The sequence below is a fragment of the Macaca nemestrina genome, chromosome 4 (assembly GCF_043159975.1).
Source record: "Macaca nemestrina isolate mMacNem1 chromosome 4, mMacNem.hap1, whole genome shotgun sequence".
NCBI lineage: Eukaryota > Metazoa > Chordata > Mammalia > Primates > Cercopithecidae > Macaca > Macaca nemestrina.
In genome coordinates this window covers 23,602,804-23,630,302 of record NC_092128.1, presented here as the reverse complement: position 1 = coordinate 23,630,302, position 27,499 = coordinate 23,602,804, and the positions used below count along the sequence as shown (strand labels likewise).

At 35.5% G+C, this 27,499-nt stretch overlaps 1 protein-coding gene across 7 annotated transcripts in view; it reads right to left on the bottom strand.

The window, feature by feature from the left end:
* Positions 1 to 27,499, bottom strand: part of LOC105471332 (CCR4-NOT transcription complex subunit 4) — a 143,307-nt gene that overhangs the window by 13,776 nt on the left and 102,032 nt on the right. For 5 of the 7 annotated variants that reach the window (XM_011723772.3, XM_011723771.2, XM_011723774.2 and 2 more), the window contains 3 exons: positions 22,896 to 22,953; positions 20,380 to 20,629; positions 18,655 to 19,152 (listed from right to left, as the gene is read on the bottom strand). In XM_011723772.3, coding sequence (XP_011722074.1) covers positions 18,655 to 19,152; positions 20,380 to 20,629; positions 22,896 to 22,953 — 806 coding nt within the window. Of the gene's footprint in view, positions 1 to 7,367; positions 13,645 to 18,654; positions 19,153 to 20,379; positions 20,630 to 22,895; positions 22,954 to 27,499 lie in introns of those variants that run through there. The other 2 variants (XM_011723778.2, XM_011723779.2) reach the window with 2 other exon arrangements.

Genomic DNA, 27,499 nt, shown 5'->3' with positions numbered 1-27,499 from the left:
TCACGGAAGATTTACCAATATTTATATATAGATTTATGGGTATCACAAATGAGGAATCACTTGATAAGAAAAATACGTTAGTTTTTTTTTTTTTTTTTTAAGGTGTGTGTTAGGGCTGGGTTCAGTGGCTCATGCCTGTAATCCCAGCACTTTGGGAGGCCAAGGTGGGTGGATCACGAGGTCAGGCGTTCAAGACCAGCCTGGCCAACATAGTGAAACCCTGTCTCTGTTAAAAAATACAAAAAACTAGATGGGCATGGTGGTGGGCCCCTGTAATTCCAGCTAGTTGGGAGGTTGAGGCAGAAGAATCGCTTGAACCTGGGAGGCAGAGGCTGCAGTGAGCTGAGATTGCACCATTGCACTCCAACCCAGGTGACAGTGTGAGATTCTGTCTCAAAAAATAAATAAATAAACAAAAGGGGTGTGTGTGTGTGTGTGTGTATGTGTGTACAGGGGGTGTTGGAAAAATAAGGAAAAGTCAAGAGCTGAGGTTTCCCAAATTCAGAGGTTAAAAAAAAAAGGAAAAAGAAAAATTAATCACATAGTGAGTGGGTGATGTGTAGGGGGCAAAATCTTAACAATGAATACCACAATGCCAGAATAGAACCAAAAAATGAATTATAACTCATATGCAAATGAATCTGACTGAATGCTTCCAAAAGTCCAGATTAACACAAAACAGATCCATGCTTTGCAGGCCTCCAGAATTGACACCACTTTCAACCATCAATTTTCCTTCCACAAACATTTATTGCATGTCTACTCTGTACCATTTTCTCTGGAGCTTGATGCTATGACATTCTCTAACAGCCTCCTAAAAACCATGCTGTTCTTCATTTTTTATTTTTTAAGGCTAGTCAAGTGAAGTTCTGCTTATTTCTTAACAGATCACTCAGGACTGGCCATTCCAGATGAAGTCAGTAATAGCTTTTGATTGTTTAGTGGCAATAAAATATTTTTATTGGGGCAGAAGTTTCTCTTCAGGCTTACATTCAGATGAAAGTATTTTGCTTCCTATACAGCAAATCTCTTTATGCTTATATATCTATTGAAATTCCTGAGATTGCTGATGTTCATAATTTTCCAAATTAAAAGACTCAAGTTATCTAAAAGTTATTTAAAACATCAAACCCAGTTCTTTACTGCATTTGATTACACAGCACACTTTTATTTCAAGTGAAGATCAGTTAGTCTTATCTTTTTCTAAAAGATGGCTCCTATCAGCATCGAATTGTCTTAAGCATTTAAATCAACATAACAAAAATCCCAAATAAGAATAAAATTTTCACTTTTCTGAAACATCATTTTAATTGACAGATTCTTCATAATCCAGTTATAAGTTTCATTTTTAGAGAGTACTCTTTAGGCATTAAATGATGATTTACTTTAATTTCAGAAGAAAAATTATTTCAGAAAATGATATAACTTCATTATTTTATAAAACTAAATGAAGTGGAGATGGATATAGTCATGGTGATAAACATTTCCAATACAACATACCAAACATACATATTTAAGAGTTCTTTCCCATTGTGCTAGTTACCCAAACCAAGAGACATTTATTAAGGTTTTCAGATTTTTTTTAAAACAAATGTCTGTTTTTTAAAATAAGCATTTATATTCTGAAATTCAATTATTTTAGCTATGTAAAATGTGTGATTAAAAAATAACGCTAGGGGAAACTAAAACGCACATTACTAAGTGGAAGAAGACAATCTGAAAAAGCTACATTAGTTTTAAAACTAATCTGTACTTTCTAAAAACGACCCTGAAACGCCTCTGTGTGCCACCTATTCATTACCCAGATCATCAAGTGGGTTCATACACTGTAACATATGTTCCCTTCTGGTGGGGGGGGTGCTTATAATGGAGAACACTGTGCATGTGACAGGCGCAGGGAATGTAATGAGAAGTCTCTGTACCTTCCATTCAATTTTGCTGTGAACCTAAAATAGCTCTAAACAATAGTCTGTTTTTTAAAAAGACTATTTTGCTTTTTATTCCTCCTTACAGTATATTCACATACTAGGGGAAATACAAACTTTTTGTTTTCAATTTGCAAATGGTGTCTCAATCTAAATGGAATTAAGTCTTAATAAGAACACATCTTTTCCAGACCTATATGATGATACTCCTGTGGAAGACAGAGTTTCAAAAGACCCTGCATTCAAAAATTTATATGCTCATCACATCACTTGGGGGCCTTAGTTTAAAAATCATTTAAAATATATAATTATTTAAGTGTTCATCCTTAGCTATAATTTATAGTTGAATTAGGGCCAGATTGCCAGAGACAATCTTGACAGAACCAATTCTCAGTCAATGTTGAATCTTATTTCAAAAGAAGAAAGGCAAAAAAGACGAACAGATGAAAATATTTTCAAATACAAATCAGAAACTGCAATATTCTTACTTCAGATATGCTAGAGCTATAAACTGAATTAGAACTGCTTTACTGAAAAAAAATTTATTAAAAACCACATTTGCAAAACTGAATTTTAGTCATATTGTTGAGCAGTGTTGACTTTTTATAAGGGCTAGAATTATTTTAGAAGTTGGGGGAACTGAAAAATGCCCAAGTTTTACAATGTCAAAAATCTTTATTGATTCAAAATTTTACAGTGCTGTGGTCATTCCCCAATCTGCTCCAAAATCCAGACTATGATTTCTGTTTAAATGTGTTGTTTTGATTTAAAAGAGAGAGAAGGCTAGGCACAGTGGGTCACACTTGTAATCCCAGCACTTTTGGGAGGCCGAGGCAGGTGGATCATCTGAGGTTGGGAGTTTGAGACCAGCCTGGTCAACAAGGTGAAACCCTGTCTCTACTAAAAATACAAAACTTAGCCGAGCGTGTTGGCCTGCACCTGTAATCCCAGCTACTTGGGAGGTTGAGGCAGGAGACTCACTTGAACCTGGGAGGCGGAGCTTACAGCGAGCCAACATCGCGCCACTACCCTCCAGCCTGGACGATGGAGTGTCTCAAACAAAATAAAAATAAAAGAGACAGAAGGAGGAAAAAAATATATATATATACTCGTTTAGGATCAAAGGCAGTTTGGAATAAGCTGAAAGGTGAGTAAGAGTAGTTACTGGGGAGACAGAGGGTCTGCTGACTCTGGTAATTGAGTAAAAAGACTGAGAAAACACTTAGTAGACTGATGGGGAGAGACCTCTCCTTTGAAGCGGGAAAACTGGCTAGGCACGATGGCTCACGCCTGTAATCACAGCACTTTGGGAGGCCAAGGCGCATGGATCACTTGAGATCAGGAGTTTCAGACCAGCCTCCATAACAAGGCAAAACCTGTCTAAAATACAAAAACTAGCCAGGCGTGGTGGTGTGTGAACATAGCCCCAGCTACCTGGGGGGCTGAGGTGGGAGGATCACTTGAGCCAGGGAGGTCGAGGTTGCAGTAAGCCATGTTTACACCACTGCACTCCAACCTGGGCAACACGGGGAAACCCTGTCTCAAAAAAAAAAAAAAAAAAAAGAAGAAGAAAAGGGAAAATTCAGGCCTGTCAGGGATCCAGTAGGAAAATCATACAGGTAGTGTACATTAAGATTTAGTCATGATCTCCTTGCTAATTGTGGTAAATTACATGGAGAAATTTCTTTGACCAAAGAAAAAGAAACTGGATAGAAAGGTGAACACAAGCTATCAGAAGGAGACTCATAATAGTCAATAGTTAAAATCTGAAAGCAAGTTACAAAACAAAGGTTGCAGGGCTTTGTGTGTTTATTTGGAGATTATATAAAATCTTTGCTTATTTTAATAATATGCTTCATTTCAATTAGTCATTACCATTTAAAATGCAGGTGAGGTCTTACGAGTTTACATCTATCAACACTGGGCAGACTAGAAACCAAGATATGTTACAATTGTCTGGAACCAGGGGAAGACTATGGGTAGATTAATTAGTAAATGTTAAGTTTAGAAGGAAAAGGAAACCTATCTGGTAGCAAATCTTACTCTAAATGGGGACTGGGGGGAGTAGGGTATGTGTGTGTATATATGTGTGTGTATGTATATATATGTGTGTGTATATATGTGTGTGTATGTATATATATGTGTGTGTATATATATGTATATCAGCCATCCACAATCATGAATTTTACTAGAAACTAACATTTTTAACAGAGAAAACCCAAGTGGAACTATGGCTGTAACCAAACATTCAGTTTAAGGCCAATGACAAAACTTCCCACTTGGCTGATGAAGTCATAACCCAGGGAATCTTTTACCTTTAGCTGGATACTAAACATACAGATGTAATAACGGAAAAAATAAAAATAAATAAATAGTTGTCAGACTTCTTGCAAATGCCAACATATAACATGACAATGTTTTAGAACAACCCACTAAAGTTCTAGATCACTACTTTCGGTTCCATAGATACATTATTTCAGTATGCAAGTGTGATAACAGAGTGTAAACGCTAGTGCAGTCCTTGGGCCAAGATCTCACTATATTAAGAAGCAGTGCTAGGCTACAAAAGTTGATTGCAGATTTCTTGCATTTCTTCTTGGAGATGGTGACAGCATTATCATCTTTAAATCCTTGTGGAGCTCTGCCTGTTTCCTTATGCTGAAAACAACAACTTCTTTGATTGGAAAAAAAAAAAAATCAGCAGATAACGCTATCATTCTACATGGTGTAGCACAGGGTAGCTCTTCTTCAAAGATGAATCTGAGATCACACCTTTAGTGTGTATGTAATACATCTTAGTGCCATTACTACAAATTTTTTTCCATTTTGTAATATTAGAGATGTCACCAGTCTAGTGGTTATGTGTGTTGGCCCCTAAATTCTCTTTGGTACTGCAGAAAAATCCTGGGTAAATTAAACTTCACCTGTTTTACTCTTTTAGTTCTAACACTGGTAATTATGTAGTTACCGTAAGTTTATTTTAAGAGTACCTGCAAGGTTACAATTCTTTCCCCTGCTAAAGTTACTCTAAGATCACTGGGCCACATTTAACACAGGGCAGCTTTGAAAACCTACAGGATCTGTGACAACAGCTGCCAGCTGGTGGTCATTTTGAAAGCCTTCAAATTCATTGTTTGCAATGATATTCACAGTTGTAAGCCCTTGACTTGAGAGAACTACTATAATTAAACTGTAAGACACAACAATGTTTACAGAAGAGACAGATTCTGAATCTTAAAAGTTTTTTCCTCCACTGAGTTACAAGCATGAAAGCACATTTACATGGTGAGGGCTAAAGAAACTGTTAAAATGTGACTATAGACAAATCTCAATCCTTTGAAGCCTTGTTTATTATCATCATTGTTATTACTTGGTCTTTAAAAGAAGGATTGTTATAAGACTATATTTATTTATTCATAGCTCTGAAGTGTCATGATTCCAAAACAAATCATTTTAAAATTATCCTTTCCTTGGATTTTCCCAAAGACTGTGTTATAGATGGGTATCTTAGTGGTGGGATTGGAATTTGATGAGGAAAAGCTATGAAATATCTGTTCAGAAAAAACATGACCAGGGTGAAGTGGGCACCAGTATTACAACCTTATTGCATTTAAATAGCATCTTTGGTTCCTTCAAAAAATAATTGTTATAAAAATATGGCATTTATCCTGAAGATATGAATTAATTGGGACACAGCAAGAATAAATACATGAATAGACATAGGTCATAGGTCACCGAAATGACCTGAGACATCTTCCTCTGCTACATTCATTAAGTGGAGGATTTAACTGAAAATTGCTTTATACAAAAACACACATTCAACTGCACATGCATACAGAGAGCTAGGCTTATGGTTTACCTTTGCTAAACAAACGCTTTCTTACATAATGCTAATTAAATGTCATGAAGACAGTAAGACTGTTACTAGCATTTCAAAGCTATTTAGAGTTGCTTCAAACATTTTTACCACTCAGAAAAGCAAACCTCCTAAGTGTCTCTTGCCGAGAGCTCCTTGCATTGCCCCCCACCACCTTTTTAAAAGGGTGTATAAAAGTTGCTTGATTCACAAGCTTAAGTTGCAGGAGTACTGCCGTGCAGAAATACGGAATATTTTAAGGTTTAACATTTGCCTTTTAGCCTACTGGGTAAAACACAGAGTCTAGAAGCAGCTATTACCACACAGCCCCAACAAGGAACAGACTAAAATTCTTTCAGCAGAGTAGGTTACTTATTCTGCTATTTTACCATTGAGATAATTAAAGAATGGTACTGGGTCACTGCATCATACACTTTAAAATGATTAATTGAATGTTACGTGAATTTCACCCACTATAAAAAAGAAAGAAAGGTAATGGGTGCATTAAAGGTTTTATAAATTATATAAGAGGAAAAAGCATTTTAGGATGTTGCTTTGTAACAGCACAATAGTGGGTCTAAGCACCCAACAGGAGCCGGAATAACAAAATTGTTATAAGCACAGTATGTTCCAGGGTCAGCTTGGAGCTTCCAGGAACCTTTAGAATAAAGGTAAAGTGGGCTAAGACAGTGAAGTCAATAGTTGCCTTAGGAAGTGTGGTCAAGAGGAACCTGGAGAAAAGGAACTGGTTCTCAAGGTCAACAACTTCAAGCTGTTTTATGGAACATCTGGGTACTTCAGTCCATTTCTCAAGTGGCTTAGGTTACTTAGGCTTGTTCTCAGTTCTAGGTACCTAAACTCGATTTCTCTATAACTCAAACCCAGAGAAGACTCTCTAAAAGACCAAAAAGCAGAGTACAATCTTCTTAATGCTTCTTGAATTATCAAGAGTGATTCTTTGGAAATAGCCCCTGACTAAGAAGTGGAAGGCTAGTATGACCAGCAATGTTAGATGGCTCGATTACAACTCACAGAAGCAAATCACAGGGTGGTAAGGAGGTCCAAGGAGCAGTGGCTTCTCAATCCATCAGCAAGGTTTCACAAACAGTATTCTTGAGCAATGATTTGTACTTTGAAGCATTATAAATGTCACAGTTCATATTGCAGCTGACATATATGGAGTGAGTTTTAAAATACTTTATTAGAAAACTAAGGGCCGGGCGCGGTGGCTCAAGCCTGTAATCCCAGCGCTTTGGGAGGCCAAGGCGGGCGGATCTCGAGGTCAGGAGATCGAGACCATCCTGGCTAACACGGTGAAACCCCGTCTCTACTAAAAATACAAAAAAAATTAGCCGGGCGTGGTGGCGGCGCCTGTAGTCCCAGCTACTCGGGAGGCTGAGGCAGGAGAATGGCGTGAACCCGGGGGCGCGGAGCTTGCAGTGAGCCGAGATCGCGCCACTACACTCCAGCCTGGGGCACAGAGCGAGACTCCATCTCAAAAAAAAAAAAAAAAAAAAAAGAAAAGTAAGGTTGCTTCCAAACTGGGAATATTTGCTATTAACTGACTAGGAGGAAAAAAAAAAAAAAAAAAAAAAAAAAAAAAACACAGTTGACCCCAGGTATCTGGGCTGGGGTTTTCACATCTGTGGATTCAACCAACCTCGAATAGATAATATTTTTTAAAAAACTGTGTAATTTATTAAGCATGCAGATTTTTTTGTCATTAGTCTCTTAAACAATATAGTATAACAACTATTTACATAGCACTTACATTGTAATAGGTATTAGAAGTAATCTAGAGATTATTTAAAATACACAGCCTGCCATATATGTGCAGGTCATATGCAAATACTACACTATCTTATATTGAGGACTTGAGAATCCGAGAATTTTGCTATCTGTGGAACCAATGCCCTACAGATACCTAGGAATAACAGTATACAGTATCCTCACCCTGCTCTACTACCTCTTCAGCAATTTTTTCCTAGAGGTCACCTCCTAAGTACACAAAATATAAGAAACAAGGGTAAATTAGCCCAATATTTTGTAGATTTTATTTATTCATATAGTACATTCTCTTTGGGGGAAATTATCAAAATATTTTTATAATCTGTTACAATAAAATTCTTAATTTATCTCTACTGTTCACCAATACCTTACTTTTAATTCTTATTTGATATATAAATAAAGCAGAATGACCTACCTAATCCAACTATGTAAGAAGAGATACTTTCCCTTCATAGGTGGAAGCCCATTTTTAAAAAAGCTTTCCAGTTTGCCTGTGAGTTTGGGAGAAGCTATATTACCTGTAATAAGGGCTCCGCAACTACCAAACTCATCATACACCATACCTAAACCCTCTGTCTAAATCTTTCACATCATAAGTAACATTTCTACCAATTCCTCACACTCACTGGAGCTTGATTACTTACACCTGTCTCATCTCATCCCTGGCTTTTCCTGGTCCTCCTACCATGCTTTGAGGAAGGAAGTTTTCCTTTCATCATTTTCAACTCACTGGAAACCTGACCCAGGATTCCCCAGGTGCCCAACTGCGGATGCATGGAATTGCTTCCGGGCTTTCTACAATTCTCTCTCACATAGTTTGACTTCCTACACTCATGAAAAGACTGGAGGAGAGAGTATAAAGGGTTACAAAAGACAAGCTTCTTTCCAACCTCCAGCCCTCTCCTTTCTCTGGTTCTCAATCATCATTTAGCATTGAGTGGTTATCACAGTGACCACAGTCTCCCAGTTATCATTCCCTTAGCAACACTAACATGTTCTTTGTCATTGTCAAAATCTAAAATCATTCAACTCCCTTCCACATCACTCACACCATTTCTTCACAGGAAACTGCCTTAATAGACTCTTCTTGGCACAAGATTATGCATTTCATTGTGGTCTTCTTGAATGTCTCTATGTCTTTGTCTTTTTCCCCTTTTAACCAAACTCTCAATATTCGTTTTTTCCACTCATGCTTTGTGCTAAACCAGAGGAACATACAAAACCATATATATTTGAACTTGAGAGATCTTTAAGCTGACTCTTATCTTGCTTTATATAAAAACATACAGAAACTATTTACAATGCATTTCTGGGCTTATTCTCATAGAAGACTTTTTTTTTTTTTTTAATCTCCTTCTTTAACAAGCTCCCAATTCCACTTTCACCCGTTTTCAAACAATAATGCCTTTTAATAATTACTCATATGAGCCCTTTCATCAATTCTCATCTTTCTCTTTCTCCAGGTTCTTCTTGCTCTCAAAAATCACAGAGGACGATACAGCCCACCTCTCTTTTTTATTTGAGATGGAGTCTCGCTCTGTCGCCCAGGCTGGAGTGCAGTGGCGCGATCTCTGCTCACTGCAAGCTCCGCCTCCTGGGTTCACGCCGAGGTTCTCCTGCCTCAGCCTCCTGAGTAGCCAGGACTACAGACGCCCGCCACCATGCTCGGCTAATTTTTTTTGTATTTTTAGTAGAGACGGGGTTTCACCGTGTTAGCCAGGATGGTCTCGATCTCCTGACCTCATGATCCGCCTGCCTCGGCCTCCCAAAGTGCTGGGATTACAGGCGTGAGCCACCGCGCCAGGCCACCCACCTCTCTTAAGTTAACCCACATGCTCCTCTCAGGAGCTTATCTCTTCCCACCAAAGACATCTGTCATCCTACTGAATGAGCTATCTTCTCATCAGCATTGCCAATCTCTTCCTCTCAGTTGGCTCTGTATGGTCTGCCTTTAAATATTTAGGTTCTTCTTCTCCCTTATATTAAAGCAATGCCTTCTAAGATCTATCACCCACCTAGTTAGCATCTTATTTTTCTCTTCAACTTTGTTGTCAAATGTCTTAACACTGAGTAGTCAATGATTGCTGCATACATATTCTTGACATTTCCTCATTCATCCTGAAACGATGGGCTTCCATTCTGTACCTTTCTCTGAAAGTTACAGTTTTAAAGATCACCAGAGATCTAACCAAATCTGAAGGCCTTTTCTCAGGTCTTATGCTTTCCAATTTCTAATTCATAGTTCTTCTCCATTCCAACCACTACTGTGCTAGTCTAGGCCAACTTATTTGCACTGGCCAGCAACGGCATATTACTGGAATTACTTTCTAACTGGTCCTAATTGCAATCAAATCTATTACCCAATTACTCTTCTTAAAATGCTATGATCAAGCTACATTTTTGCCAAGAACTTGTAGTTCTCTACCACTGACCACATTCGCATCAAGACTAAACTCTTCTCCCGGTTTTCAAGGCTTTAAGCATACTTATCCAAGCTTACCTGTACCTGAATACCTCAACTGATCTCCTTACTGCCCTATCCCAACCCCTACAGGCCACTGTAAGATTTCAAAGCAACTGCAATTTGTTCCTTTCTCTTGTCTTTCTGAGGCAATGCCTCTGTGGGAGCACCTATGGACCTGTGTCACAGCAGACCAGAGCTCTGGCAGTCTTGACAGTGCCTGGAACACCGTACAAATAGAAGCCATGTCAGTGGAAATGTGCAGAGGTAAAATGCATTAAAGTTGTTTTCTTTAATGGAACACCTACACAGAAGGCTCTACTTAATTCCCAGGATGCTAAGAGAAAGAGACATGAGCTCACACACACGTGGAATAATGAACGTATGTCTTTCCTAGCAAGGTTTTTTTCACCTCCCTCCAAATTATCATAAATTTTAAAATCTTAAATATAAGTATTCAATACCCTTTGTTGCCACTATCAGAGCAGTTACTGAGAGATGATAAATAATAAAATGAGTCTGGACTGCTATGGTGGTTCCTGTGATTAAAATATTATCAAGACCTGATAGAAATAATGTGAAATATAATTGTCACTAGAATTATCCTTGATGATAGGGTCCGTATTTTACTCAACCTTATATCTCTCAAGATCTGGTTCAAGTCACTATACACAATAGGTACTCAAATATTTAATTAATGCTTTGTCAAAATAAGGGGAGAGTACACAAAAGTGACACGTGGAAAACGAAAACTCAATAATAGGATGAAAAGGAAAGCATTATTAGTCAGAAAAAATATTTTCTAATGGAATCTTAGAGAAAATAAAGAGGCACTTATAATTCATCATACAACTAAAATCATTCAGTACAGGACTCTATTCCCTAAAGTGGCACTAAAAACATTTCAAGGCAGCTGTTCTTTTTTTTTTTTTTTGATAGGAGAAGCGTGTCACCAAATCCTTCACAAATCTAGTAACTATGGATCTTCTCCCCAGAAAAAAATGGACATACGTACATGCACACAAACCCACAATTCTGTATGTACTCTCAAAAGTCTGTGCTCCAGGTTAAAAATTCCTATGTTAAGGGAAAAGCTAGTCACTTTATAAAGGTTAAGGGTATAAAAGTGTATTAAGTTTGCCTTGCACATGATGCATCATGCAAGAATTTAACAACAACATCAAAACCTGAAGCTTTTAAATAATTTGTCATTCTTCTGTCATTTTGGTTTCAATTTGCTTGCTATGTGAAGTGCTGGCTTCTTTTATGTGTTGTACAATTTCTTCTGTCCTTTAGTGTAAAATTAATTATGACTATGATTTTAAGACTTCAGTTTTTTAAAAAAAACATATTTAAATAAAATATTAGGTAAGCAAAAAGGTGAGGTCTAGGGATTACAAAGTGAGTCAAAAGATCATGTTTAGCCATTCTATGTAAAAATTTAGAAGTCAAAGTCTAATTGCCCAAAAAGCATTTTCCTGATTTATGGTGTGCATGTAAGTGGGAGTGGGGAGGAGAAGCAGGCAGGGAGATCATTTTGGGATTTTATTTAGGGATCTGGCAAATCTGGGCAAACTACCTGATGATTTTTCCGCACTGGCTATGAATGAGAAAGGAAAGAAGCCTCATTTAACAGGTATACCTCTCAACACCAAGCAGCAAATGGAACTAACCACTTGGTATGGCTTTGTAAGAAGATCCAGGCAATGAAAGGCTAACACTGAAGGCTGGAGAAAGCTTTGAGCTAGTAGGCATCATTATAAGGAGCCAGAGTTTGTTATAACAACAAGGCCCAGGAGCCTCAGCCCCACAGGAGACGTAAGTGAAGTCCTGGCCTCTTACAGTAAAAATGAAAACCATAATTAAATTAAGCCATAGTAAAAGGCTGATGTTTAATAAGTCTACAGTATTTTATTGGTATTTTCCAAATTGGCAATGTTCCTGTAACGTCTTAAAATCACTTCCAGATAGAAATTAGCGATTGATATTTACGCTGAATTTTACAAAAATAACTTAAATGGCTAGACAATTCGCTGCTTCTACAGCCTCAGTTAACCAAATCTAAGGATATCTAAGAATAGATTTTTGTTTACCTCACTGTACCTTGGGATAAAGTCATTTAATTTGTCACATTATATCTAGTAGTAATCCAATTTTATATAGAGGTAACCTTGAAAACTCCAACATTGACATTAAGTACCATCTCCTAATAACATGTTCTATTATTATTTTCAATCTCCAGGCTTCTTTTTTTGTATTCACATTATCCCCTTTCATACTTTTTTTTTTTAAACAAATTAAAGCATACCTTTTATCACAACGGTTAAAATATCAAAAGGAGGTGTGACTTTCCCTTTCTTCCCAGATGCTTCATTTAGGCAGAATATGGCCATGTTTTCTGAATCAGCTTTTGTCCATTGTTCCGAACTAAGTACAGTTTCTTTTCTTTTATTATCAGTTTTAAGACTATTTCAAGAAATGTATTTTCAGAAATATCACTTCACATTATGTCCTAATAAAGTACTCCACTATTCTCTTGATTAAAATTATCTGTTACAATTTAGGTGGCCTAATTTTAGAGGACATCCAATCTCTTCTCTTCTGCCTTAGTCTCATTCTGGTCAGGTACTTATAATGTTATCTTATTATCACATTTTAATTATTAAACAATGAATTTCCAAAACAATATCCCACAGAATTACTGTTTGTTCAGTAACAATGTTACACTACCATGGTTGCTTTTCACATACAATGTTTACTCGGTATTCAAGTTTCAGATAAGTCAACTATAAACTGAAGTTCTGTTTTTGAGGCATTTCCTGGTATACTAGGCAGTGCATTAGAAAAGAGATTATATTGCATTTAGGCTATAATTATCTTTTAACCATCTACGCATAATTAACAACCATTCAAAAAGAAAGTGCAAAAGTGCAAAAGAGAACAAAACAGTTTCTACACATGTAATGCATATTATAGGATATAAATCTAGACAACTAAAAACAATCGCCAACAATATCCTTCTGAGCATTAAATGACACCACCGATTTTGTTTTATATGTATTCTTTCTTCTCAAGTATTCAAAGAACGCAACAGACATTATCTCGTTAATTTTCAAATTTTTCAGGAGATTAGGATATTATTTTTTCACAAACCAGAAAAAAAGGTACTACCATTACCTTTGTATAATTTTTCAATAATAGAGCCAAAATAAGAACAATTCTAGCTAATCTCACCTGGGATCTTAGTACTACAAGTTTTGTTTTTATGAGTTAGAAATAGTATCACTCATGAGAAACAATGCCAAAATTATTACACTAATAAATTATGTTAAAGGCCTAAAGAAGAAATACTTAAGCAACTATGAGGTAACACGCTAGCTGTAGGCATCAGGAACGTTTATATTGGCTCTTTTGGGTGTATACATTAAATGCAAAATCATAAAGGAATCATGCAAAAATCCAGTTGCCCATGCAAGCACCCCAGAGTCTAATCCTCTCCTCTCAGTTCTGTTGTCAGGCCACAGTAGTGTGGAGACTTGTAGGCTGCTGTCCTTGTTGTAATGAATGGGAAGAGGCTGACAGTGGCATGGTCGAAACCTTCACCTCTTCTTCCCCTGTGGAAAAGTCAGTCATGGTCTAGTTATGGGTGACTAGATTTGTTAACAGTCCCTTTAAAAATGATTTCAATATTTGGAATGCTGATACATATATAAAATACATGCTTAATGTTTGGAATCCAGGTGTGAAACAAGACATGAATTTTAAAATATAAACTTATCAAGTACCTGGAAAGTAGTTATATTCTAAATATATCCTGAGTAATATTGTGTCAGAGATAAGAACAAATATAATAGATTTAGATTATAAATATACTACCAAAAAAAAAAAAAAAAGACCAGGAAAGCCATTCTTTTCCAAGCCAATTGGACCTCTTATAGATACTCCTAATAAATGGTAAATATTAATAGTATTTTGTGAAAAAATTAAACCTTGCTTTACAGAAGTGAAAACTGATTTTTAAAAGAGAAAAATTATAAATCCATGTTTTAAAAGCATAAATTATGTACTAGAAAAAAATGAAATAATACCTATAAATATTAACTTAGTAAATTAACATACAGCATCTGAAAATTCAAGTTTACCTTTGAAGTAACTGAAAAAATAGTAAAATGTTAACAGTACAATGATCCAATTGACTGAAAATGAGATGACTACTTCTAGGTCAGAGAATCATAGATGAATGAGATCAGTTCTCCTGATTATAACTGATAATTATTTGACTACAAGTGACTTGTTTCACACATGACTCAAAATTCAATCAAGTCACTGTTAAAACAGTTCATAAACAAAGAAAATTTAAAGAAAAATGCCCTCTCAAAAGTAAAGTTTAAATTTACAAAAGCATGAAAAAAAAAAAAATCCAATCCTAAACAGTTTCAAATTTTTGAGGTATATCTTGAAACAACAATGCTTACTGACTTATGTTTTCCAAATAATTTTTAACATCATGGAATAAAAACAACTTGGCAGAGTTTTTTTTTTTTTTAAACAAATCTGCAAAATTACATTTGGAAAGATAACTGACAAAGCAGAAAAAGAGTCTGTCAATCCATACAACAGGTGATTTTGTAGTTTTTCAGTAAATTGGCAAAGATTCTTATAGACCCCAAGTACATAGCAATGAGGCTGTGTAAAGCAAATTTTAGACTAGAGTTCTTAGTGAGAAAATGATATTAGTAAGGACTAAGAAAGAGACTGATTTCCATCAAGTCGATAAACTTTATTTTGTATCAATAGGCCATACACCCCTGAGCTGGGCCAATTTGTCTCATGAGTTGATACTGTTGATAAAAAGGGACTTGCAAGTGTGTGAGAGCAAAAATCAATTACCACGGGAAGAAAGCCAAGTTAAAGTACATGCCAGTGATCTTCATTTATGAAGGAGGGCATCATTGTAGTGCAAAAACATTTCCATTGTTGAATTTAAGATCTAAGTTCTTATCCTAATTCCACTAGTAATTGAGGTATGTGATCATTAACAAATTATTTAAGCTTTCTGAAACACAGCTTTGCTATTCCTAAAATGAAGGAACTGGACAAAATAAAGTCACTTTTTAGGACAAGGTAAATAACTTTTTAGAAAGAAGGCACATGGTTCCAATAATAAAGAAAAGATCTGAATGAATTTACTATACCTGCCCATGAATCAAAATTTCCCCCAAGAATATTTATTTCAAAAATCTTTCTAAACTTAGTAAACCAAATGCTGCTAAGAAAGGTTTCACCTAATTAAGGAAATAACTACTAATTTTAAACACAAAAAAAGTTTTCTATTAGACCAAAAAAAAGGGAAGCTGCATTTCTGTCAAACCTCTGGCAACTGTTTTTCCCATGATAGGTTTCAGATATATCAATCTTTAATAATTCACTGAACAAACCATAAATAAAAATTTAAGTACAAATATATAATAAGTAGACATTGTATTTGTATGACATGTAGGTGACTGCCATCTCTGATTTGCTCGTATAGGTCAGAGACCATATTTTGCTCTACATATTTAGAGAATAACTATACATGCCTTTCCAGAGTGTAGAATTAGTTTAAAATATTGTCTAAGTATATCTTAAAGTAGCAGGTCCCACTGAAACAAGTATGTACTCTCTCTATTATTGAAGCATTTAGTGACAGCTGCCCTGTGTAAGGTATCATGATAACTGCTAGAAGATACAAAGTTGAATCCGTTTCAATAGTTCAACTCAGGTGCAAGTGAGTTACAACTGGTGCAAGTGAGTTACCTAGGTATTAAATTGCTTCAAATTAGACATAGTTAAGATGTATATAGTTTTCCAGGTTTTCACTTTCTGTCATTTATAACAGTTACTGAAAATCCTAAATCTTCTGGCTACAATTACACAGCTATTCTGCTCTGAGGCTTAGCACATTCAGTTTCCTGAGGCATCTACCAAATATTTATAATCCATGAGAGGATTCTGGTGTGTGAGACTCTTGATAAAAAATTTTAAAATGTTGGTATATTAAAACTAAAATTTCTCTAGTCATCAGAGCCTTAAAAATAACCTTATAATAAGCTTAACCATAAGTCACCATTTAAATACCAAGAAAGTCTGCATAGCCTGAAATTGAAAATCCAAAATAAACTCTCCCACCCCCTACCAAATAGAACAATGATTCAGAACCTAAAGTTGGTAACTACATTTTTAGCATCTCTGAAAAAAAAAAAAGTTTTTAATGCTCTATGGTTGAGTATATGGTAAAAATTTTAAAAATCAAAACAAAATTCACAAAGATAGGACCATAATTTAATGCCACATTTTTCCCATAAAGCGTCTACTTTAGATGAAGATTTTAAATAACCAACACAAGGACAACTAAACTTACTAATCAGCGATTTCTCATTACCAGTGTGGCATTCCGAGAATATTGGTTTGAAATATAAGGGTTAAAACTACTCTTCGGTGCTAAGGAATAATATGATGACTATGAAATTGGAAGAAAATCAAAGATCATCATGTAATAAGTCAAATAAAAGCACAAAAAGAAGACAGCTAATAACTAGAATCCCATAAAGGCATCCTACTTAGAATCTAATAACTTAGAATCCCATAAAGGCATCCCATAAAGGCATCATCCCAAGTCCATGCCATTTTGCCTCATTGTCAAGAGTTTCTCGTCTTCTCATTCATTATATCTATACAATTTAAGAAGCATCTCCTGTTATAGGAGGTAGCTGTATTACTTCTCAGTGTAATGGCATACTAATTCCTGCCTCTATGCCTTTACTCAGGAGGTTTCCATCAACATAAAAGGCCTTTTCTCTTCCCCTGCTCCTAACCCAAATCTAAGATACGATAGTAAGGATCAATTCCTACTTATTCAGTGAAGCCTCCCCAAGAATTACAGGGTACATTGATGTCTCTCAGATTCCAGTATCATACATATAGTTACCACTTTCATACATTATTTTAGTCTCTTCAACTATACTTTAAGTATGTGGAAATTTTATCCATATCTTAAACATCTTTAATATTTCCCACATGGCCTAATTCATTGATGGGCAAATACGAACCCTCACGTTCACTGTAATTGGTCTAATTTTTAAATGTTTTGATGATTTGGGGGAACTTAACTTTAACTTTAACTTTTAATGAATGTTATAATTGATTATGAGAACCACTACTAGTAATTAAAATGCCACATTTCTAAATGATTAAAGCAAAATGAAAGAAAATTACATTCTAGTATGCTATCTTGAATGGAAGGAAATAAAAGGAGTATCTGGAACTGAACACATTGTTTCACAAGTATCATGTAGAAGAAGAGGACTGAAAAATGTCACTCTGGGTTACCTACTAACTACCATAATTAAATGAACAAATAAGAGTCCCATCACTGTGCAAGTCACTACATTAGGTGCTACCAGGCTTATGTAAATTAACTTCACTGTATCAATAGTTAATTTCACAAACTATACTCTCTTAACCTAGCTACTTGTCTAGAACATGAAATATTGTCGGTCCCAAAGGGAATAGGGATAAAGAACTTTGATAGACCTCTGTAAATTCATCTATCAACTTTGATAAAAACAAGAGAGTAAACACCTTGCTGCTGATGAAAGCATCCTATTACGATAATACTGTGCCATGCCATACCTGACAAGGGATAACAATAAATTGTATGAATTATGTGAAGAACTATTCTAACAGAGTGAGAAACTATTGTACTCTACTTGAGAGAATCATTATTCTATTTCACTTGAGAGAATCAGGAGAGGAACAAACTTTTTTTAACATCGTCTCTAAAGCCAAGGTTAAATGAGAACACTATTAACAAGAATGACTCCCTTGGATAAAGAAGATACTTCATCCAAAAAATGTTATATAGAATCTTAAACCCAAAAGTTCTGAAACCTTCAAGGGTAGCAGTACAAAACCAGAAGTATTTTGGCATCAAACTTACATTACCTTATATATACTTCATATTTTCCCTAGAAATAAAAACATGGTGGCAGATCAAATGGGAAAGTAACTTTCCTTGAACAATTTCTCTTTCACAAAAGGTGTATGTCTGAGACATATGATATGCTTGTAAAACATAAATAATGAGTTCTCAAGTACTTTATTTATAGCTCAGTTTTGATGTGTGTGTATGTGTGTATCAGTCAAAACAAGTAACTGCCAAAAGTGGATAGAGAGTGGCTTTATCCCTCATGCTCTCATTAATTATCATTAAAAAAAATGTTCTTAACCATTTTACTTTAGAATATAAAATCTTAATTTTCACCACGGTGTTGGACTTTATAGTACCATAACTTCAGAGACCATTTTCTTCTTTTTCATTTAAATACCATAGAAAGTTTGGTAATTATCCTATTAAGTAAAATGCTTCCAAACAATAAGTATAATACTCCACCATCCTTATAAAGCTCAATATTACAAGGCATCCATCTAATGAAAAATATATTTTAGATTATGATAAAGACTAATCTTTCATAGAAATTTCCAAGATATTAATAATCTGTTATTCAACAGCTCCTTCCCTATCCACCCAACAACCTGAAAATATGAGTTATTCAAAAATTCTCAAAGGCTTTAAATGAACCTACCTGCTACAGGGATCCCTCCCAGACCTGTGTTGTGCTGTGGCGGGAGATTCAAGTCCAAGAAATTACTATTTGAGGTGGGGTTTGCTGTGTGGTTCAAGTGCATGATGCTATTGCGTGGAAAGGCCATCCAAGGATAGCGGGCTGCCTGGCCTGGAAAACTGAATGAATTATAAACCGCTCGGTGCTGCTGAAATTGAGGGAACCTCTGGGGCAAGACTGAAAAGGTACTATTGAGAGAATTGGCATTTGTAGCTGCAGCAGGATGCAGGAATCCAGAGCCTGGACCTTTGGCGGTTGTAGTGTGTGAAGAGGAGTTCTGAAGAGATGTGGGTGAAAGGGAAGGTTGGTCTTGAACGGACAGTTCCTTCTCAATCAGGTCTGCTAAGGCTTTTCGAGTGACATCGAAGGGATCAAAACCCAAGTCATCCTCTGGTTGTTTAGAAGAACCAAAGCCAAAAGCTGCTTGCCAGTCTGTAGAGGATGATACTGGGATTGTTTCTGTTGGGAGGAAAAATAGTGATGAATATCAGATACACAGCTCACTTTCGTACTTAATAAGTACCCACACTACTGAAAGTTAAACATGTCATATTACAAATTAAGTACGTGCAAAATCTATGTGACTTCTTAGCACATTAAGATCATAGAACTACAAAAGGCCTTATATACTTCTAGCAGTTACTTAACTCTTAAGCTACTAGCTTCAAAAACTGAATAATATAGACTGATTTTGCCAATCAAAGGAAAAAAATGTACTTGACACTCCAATTATACTCTCAACCATTCATAATCAAAACCAACCTAAGTCACTTCCATGAAATAAAATAATAAATATAATTTAACAGATTTTAATTAGTAAAGTTTATTTTTTAAATGTATTTATCAAAGTACAAATAATTTTGAATATATGCTTTCTATACTAAGAAAAAATACAATTTAATTAAAAATTATTTATATTAATCCTTATAGTTTTTTGGAATTTTCTGCTCTGTAGGTGCTGTTGTCAATATTACTTTTATGCCACCTTTCATAGTAATGAGAGAATTTAGAATGGATAAAAATGGAAATGGTTCAAAAATACCAGTAACAGTTATGTTACTACTAAATAACTTACATCTTTGTCATCTGGGGAGGGGAAATCTTAAACACAAATCTAATTAAATAAAAATACATATCTAATTAAAAATCTAAGTCCTTGCCAGGTGCAGTGCTTCATGCCTGTAATTCCAGCACTTTGGAAGGCTCAGGGGGAGGATCACTTGAGGCCAGGAGTTCAAGATCAGCCTGGGCAATATAGCAAGACCCTGTCTCTACAAAAAATTTAAAAATTAACCAGGAGGCTGAGGTGAGAGGATCACTTGAACCCAGGGTGTGAGGCCACGGAGAGCTAAGATCACGCTACTACACTCCAGCTTGGGTGAGACAGCAAGACCTCCACCTCCAAAAAGTAAAAATAAAAATAAAAATTCCCAAAGGAATAAGCTTTTTACTATTGGTAAAATAATATAACCCTTTACTTCTGGAGAAATCTTTTAACACAGTAATTTCTAGGTCACACAACTATGTATCTAACCACCTAATTCCATGTAGTTTAAATATTTACATTTTTATAAAAGAGAACAGAGAGGCAAAAGATAAAAATATATCCACTAATGAGTTTCATGTTAGTCTGTCAACAATATGTTAAGAGCATAATTACTAATACTTGGTACTATTGTTATATACCTGATGTGAAGAGGCTCTGTGGTTCTGGTGCTGTAGGCCAGTCACTGGATGTCTGTGGGGAGCTGGGGAAAGGAGGAAGCCCACTTGGGATAGGGTTGGGATGGCGAAAATTGTCTGAGAATAACGACTGTGACTCTGTTACTGCCCCTTCAAAAGGGGACCGTGCACTGTGATTGGATGAACTGATGGGGATGACTGGATTGGATTTTGACAAACCAGGTGGTGGTGAAGGCGTATCACTGTTAGATATCTGAATAAAAAAGGAAAACAAATAATAACTACATGTTTATACATTTTAGTAAGCCACAATTTAAAAGTTTGCAACTAAATGTATTAGAATAGTGCTTTGCAAACTGTGGTACTTGAAGATGTTTTAATGAAAGCATGAAGTTTCAGAAAAATCAATTAAATCATTAACTTACATATATACTCTTTAAAAAAATTAGTCTGCCTGAAAAGATTAAACTAGTCTCTTTTTTTAAATTTTGAGATGGAGTCTCGCTCTGTTGCCCAGGCTGGAGTGCAGTGGTGCAATCTCGGCTCACTGTAACCTCAGCCTCCCGGGTTCAAGCAATTCTCCTGCCTCAGCCTCCCAAGTAGCTGGGACTACAGGCGCGTGCCACCACGCCCGGCTAATTTTTTGTAATTTTAGTAGAGACGGGGTTTCACTGCGTTATCCAGGATGGTCTCGATCTCCTGACCTCATGATCCACCCGCCTCGGCCTCCCAAAGTGCTGGGATTACAGGCATGAGCCACCGGGCCCGGCCGTCTCCTCTCTTTTTACAACCTTACTTCTCTCACTACCAAGAAAATAATATTTCTCATTTGGGATTTTACTATAGTATTTTGCTCAAGAGTGAAAACTTTCCAGAAACCAAACACAAACTATTAGAAATACATGGATTGGTGATAAGAGAGTGACTGACTGTAAGGACTAGATCATTTTACATGCTAGGTGATTCTCAATATTTTAGTTTTCAAGAAAATTAAAGAAAGATCTAAGTTGTTTCCAAACACATCATTAAAAATAATTTTACATAATAAATCTTTCTATGATTCTTAGGTATTTAATTCAGAAGAAATTGAAAGACTTGAGTGATACTGATATAATACTCCTCCTTCCACCTACCTATTTATATGAACAAAGTATCTCAACACATCTTAGAAAAATAAAAAACATGACCAGATTGCTGCTGCAACTTGGCTCTTTTACCAATAGGTAACATTCACCTAGAGATACACAAAAACCAATTTTAAAATGGCCCTATTCTTCATTAAGAGATGAATTTTCAATATAATTTTACTATTTATTACTATTTTTTTCATGGTTTTTAAAATTAAAATCTACATTTATGTATAGTGTCATCTCAATACTACTAATAAAATTCAGAAGACAAAAACTGGCATTTGAAGTCTGTGACCGCAAAAACATCTTTATTTCAATTCAAAAATGTATATGCCTATTTTTAAGAGAAGTATATGCTTTTCAAGCAAAAACTATACTGCATTAAGATAAAACTCTATAATAACAGAGAAAAATTAGTTCACAGAGAAAAAAATGTAAAACGTCTGATTGTTAAGGAGAGCATGTGTATTTTTTTAAATGGATGACAGGATAATAAAACATGATTATGATCAAAACATTATGATGGGATATCAAAACATTAAATTTCTCAGATATCAGTATTTCTAATATGCTGGAAATTACATCCTTTGCAACTACTTTTAAGCCGTAAAAAAAGTTAATGTGCAACTAAAATATACAAGGGGACATACAGATTTCCACATTCTTTTACAAAATGTGTCAGGAAAACATTTGGAAAAGCATTATATTTTAGATCTCTAAGTTTTTCACAAATACTGTGGAGGACTGGCTATTCTTTATGGAAGGGACTAAATTACATTTATTTTACCAATGTAAGAAGATGTACAGAAACTCAAGGAGTGAAAAACTAGCAAAAAAAAAAGGTCCCTGAGCAACAAGACAAGATGACATAAAGCATGCTCTAATGGTCAGCACTCCACTCAGTTTCACAGTAGATTCAACTTTGAACAGCTTATCTGGCTTATCATTTCAAAGCTGAAAGTCATTTGGGGGAAATAAGAAGGGAAACTGTTAGGAACAAATACACTTGACTGAAAAAGAAAATTAAAGTAGACAGCAAGGGGCAAGGGGACTATGTAGTGTAGGAATACAATTCTTAAAAGCAAGAACTCAGAAGGCATGCTAGCCTGGGACCATTTGGCACAGGGTCAAGAAGACCAATAACGTTAGCAGACTCTAAAGATAATAATATCTGGTCATAATGATAATTCTGAGTCATTAAAAAAGTGTTAAACTGTGCTCTATATATTCTGGGGGAAAAAGGCTAATTATAATATGATTAATAAAGATGAGCATCAAAAGTGTTTTTAAATTGTGTCAGTAAAGTATTTTTAGAAAATTCACCTGCATGGAATACCTTGCTTTCGGAGTATGGCAAATAAATCAAGTGATACTGTATTCAAATCTTACCTGCTGGGAATTATCACCATTCCCTATACTGAGAGAATCTGAAGGTTTGTCAATGGGGCTGTAAAAAGAAAACAAATCGAATAAAATCAGAATAAAGTCCTTCTCCTACAATAAAAACAAACTCCTCAAAAGCCAAAAAAAAAAAAAAAAACTAACCAGACACTTTACCATCTCAACAAATGTTTACTGAGGTACTGGGAAGTAAAACACTGATTAAATGTTGAGGACACAAAGAAGTACAGGTTGAGCATCCCAAATCCGAAAATCCAAAATCCGAACTGCTTCAAAATTTGAAGCTTATTGCACGCTGACGTGACACTCAAAGAAAATTGGTCACTAGAGCATTTCAGATTTCAGATTCTCAGATTCGGGGTGTTCACCCAATAAGTATAATGCAAGTATCCCAAAATCCAAAAGAAAAAATATCTGAAATCCAAAACACTTCTGTTCCCAAGAATTTTGAACTAGGGATACTCAACCTGTATAAAATCTCTAACCTTAAGGAACTTACATTCTAATTAGAGTCTCCAACAACAATCGGTAAAACAATAGCTTATAGGGGAAAAAAGGTACTGCTTACAATAGATCAAAAGTCTAATCTACCATTTGTTTTTGTGCATGTGATAAACATAGTCCCCATTTCAGCTTTTGAAATAATACTGACATTTTTCCAGGTGTTTGACAGAGGGCACAAAAGTTATTTAAATATTCTCTATAGGTTTTTAAGAGCAATGTTTTATTTTAATATATCTATACACTAATCATAACCCTAGAGAAGGCATGTCAAATGAGACAAAAGAAACACTTTTGGGCAAACTACTGATTCAAACAAAAGCATTAACATTTTATTTTCATATAGAGAAAATGTAGCACCATGATAAAGTAAGAGAATCACTGACTTCAAATCCATTTTATCTTGTCTGACTTAAAGACAAAATAAAATCTCTGTAACTTTGTGCTGCAACAGTGTACTGATATCATTCCTATAACTGACTTTGACTCGGCACATGAACAAAAACAGTCATGTGTTGCTTAATGATGGGATACATTTTGAGACATGCATTGACAGGTGATTTTGTCATTGTGGAAACATTAAAGTGTGCACTCACATAAACCTAGATGGCATGGTCTACTATACACCGAGGCTATATAGTGCCTAGTGCTCCTACACTGCCAACCTGTACAGCATGTTACTGTTTTGAACACTGTAGGCAATGTAACATAAGGGTAAGCATTTGTGTATCTAAATATATCTAAAAATAGAAAAGGTACAGTGAAAAAGTTATTTATAATTATATAGAACCACCATTGTATATGTGGTCCATCCACTGTTGACCAAAACAAAACACTGTTATGCAGTACATGACTATCGTTACTCAAATGTGTTGTTCTGATACTGTGTTAGAGGAAAAAAATTAAGATTCCAAATTTCTTAAAATTATTTTATTCCCTGAAAATATATACGGAGTCCCCTTTCAAACAGATAACTTACTGGTACCATATTTAATTGCTCTAAAAAAAAAAATCTAACAAGGGCTAGTACCCAATCTGAATCCCAGGTGCATCTTCTGCAGACAATGCCAGATGTTCTTGATCATAAGCAAACAGATTTGAAATTTACTTGAAGAGCATTTTTACTTACTATTCATAAAATAGCAATAAATCAATGAATATTAAGTAATGTGGGTAATGCAAACAGTTTAAAGATATAGCCCTGAGCCCACTAAGTTTAGAAGTATTGGGGGGAAAGAAGATAAGTGCACAAAGAAGGTAAATACAAACAAACATCAGCCAGTTCTTGCTATCAAATGAATTGTTTAAACAAACAAACAAAAATGCCATCAATCTTTAGAAGAAAGCAAAGCTACTACAAGTAGGGCAACTAGGGAAAGTTTCCTAGGGGAGTTCAAATTTAAGTAGGTCCTTAAAAAGATTTACCCAGCAGGAGAAGAACGGGGGAAAGGGGAAAGAACAGCATTAAAGGCAGGAATACCTCCTGTGTCAAGGGTCAAAATGTCGGAGACAGTGTTGGGAGAGCTAAATATTTAGTCTAGCTGACAAATGGGATAGCTGGAATAATAATGGAAGGTAAGGACAGAAAGGTAAACACAGGTTAGGCTCCAGAGGCCACAGAAATGACCTAAATAAGCAGTGTTTTAGAAAGATTAATTCGGTGGCAGAACATAATAGCGATAATCCGAGATAAACTTGCACTATACTTACACTATGGTAATAAGGGCTTCAAGCTGAGAGAAAGAGGTAATAATAGAAACAAAAGGCTAAAAGAAAGATATTACAAAGGACAATTTCTAGTGTCTGGATCTTGGTTCATCTTCCCAGCCACCACCCAATTTAGTGCTTCCATAAGAGCACTAAATAATAATTTTCAATATAAATGAGGTCAGTCTTGCTAACGGCTAGGACAACATATGAAAATATTACATGAAAAATAAATCTTAAGGATGTTTCTGGATTACGACTAATTAGAATAACTTATATCACCTTGTCCACCATCCCAACTGCAATTTCCTAAGCACTGATTCATAATACTTTATGCTTTATCTGGGAAAGTTTTATGAAAGATGTTTTAAAATTTGTAAATTGTGTTATGTATCCGATAATAGCTGCTGAAAAATCAGGATTATGGCAAGAAACCAGTAAAGGTATGTTCTACTTAGTTTTACTATATTCTTCTCAATTTATTTTAACAATAACAAATTAAGGGAATAATAAATGAAAAGCTTAAAGAATAAAGATAGAACTAGAAATTATTTTATTTTCTATGTGGGCTATAAAAAGTCAATTATAGTTACTCCTGGTATTATATTAATAATTGGAACTATCAGTGGAAAAGAATAAAAGAAAGATAGGAGAATCCCTGAAAATACATGGGTAACCCCAATAGAAAGAAAAACCATATTTACAAATTTCAAAAAATGTGAACTCCTTGTTTCTCTAATGGTTGGAGAGAAAATAGTTATCTCGAGACTACGACCAACAGGTCAGAGTCCTCACAACTCCACTGGCATCAGTTGTAGAACTTCCTTCCTCATTAAGCACTGAGTCTCCTTAAGCTGTGGTCATATTAATAAATTTCTTTTACTTTCAGCATCCACCTACCCATTATCATGCTAAGAGGGTAACTGCTAAGAAAATAAAAACTTTAATAAATACCAGATTTACTCATGAAGAGAGTATTCCATGAAATGGACTATTCCCTGGTCAAAAATTGCCAGGTCCCAATGTTATCAGATATAAGAATTTAGATGCACTAAGATAAACTGCACAGGGCTTTTTAAATTTAAAAACAAACAAAAAACCTACAGGTTTTCTTAAATCAACCTCTTTCTACTGCACTAAACAAAATTACTTGCATTTTGAAGCTAATGTTTTGTTGTTCATTCCATTTTCAACGGGAGGCTTTTTTTTAAAAAACCATTTGTACAGCACAAAGCAGTGGGGCAGAAGTTGCCTAGTGAGGGAAAAAGCCAGAAAAGTGTTTGAAAAATTGAAGACACCAATTCTATCCTCAAGGATAGAAGGAAAGAAAAGCAGATAATGTAAACTGAACTAAAACAAAGAATGAGAGAGGCAAAAACACAGGTTGACAACCATCTCTGAAAAGGCTAGGAGTTGAGAAGACTGACTACACCTGTACTTCACTCATACAATGAAACTGTCATGATCTGAGAAAGAGAAATCAAGTCCATAAATACCATGCAGTTCATTGAAAAGTACAGGATTCAAGTGGGACTAAGAAGTACTAAAAGGTAATCCGGTCTCATAACACGATCAAGATATTCCCAGAAGCCAATGCTGTATGTATAAATCCTTGTACATAAAAATTCAAAAGCATGTATTTTCATACAAATGATATCACTAATTTTTTTTTTAAGTTTCAGTCCTAAATTGTTTTAAAAATCCATAGTAAGACTCCATCTTTTTTTTTTTTTTTTTTTTTTGAGACAGAGTCTTGCTCTGTTGCCCAGGCTGGAGTGCAGTAGCACTATCTTGGCTCACTGCAACCTCCACATCCCAGATGCAAGTGATTCTTGTGCCTCAGCCTCCCAAGTAGCTGAGATTACAGGTGTATGCTGCCATGCCTGGCTAATTTTTGTATTTTTAGTAGAGGCGGGGTTTCGCCATGTTGACCAGGATGGTCTCAACCTCCTGGCCTCAAGTGATCTGCCAGGCTTGGCCTCCCAAAGTGCTGGGATTCAGGTGTGAGCCACAGCACCTGGCTGAGATTACATATTTCTCAGGAGCAAATATTTGTAAATTAACCCATAAGTGCAACAGAGCTTTTTAAAATATGTACATGCACAAAATATATACATATTTATTTATTTAAAGTAAAAAGTATATATCCGGACTCCATCATGGGAATTCTATTCAATTAGTCTAAATTGAGGCATCTGGTATTTGATGATCACTGCAACAAAGGAAGAGAAGAGGAACACAATGAAAAAGCATCAAGACTCCTCAAAGTCTCTCAAATTATTAGATTTCACAAGTAGAAGGAAATCATTAAAATCAAATTTAAATACTTTGTTTTACAGATAAAGAAATCAAATTCAAAACTGTCTGCAAACAGGTAGTCACTG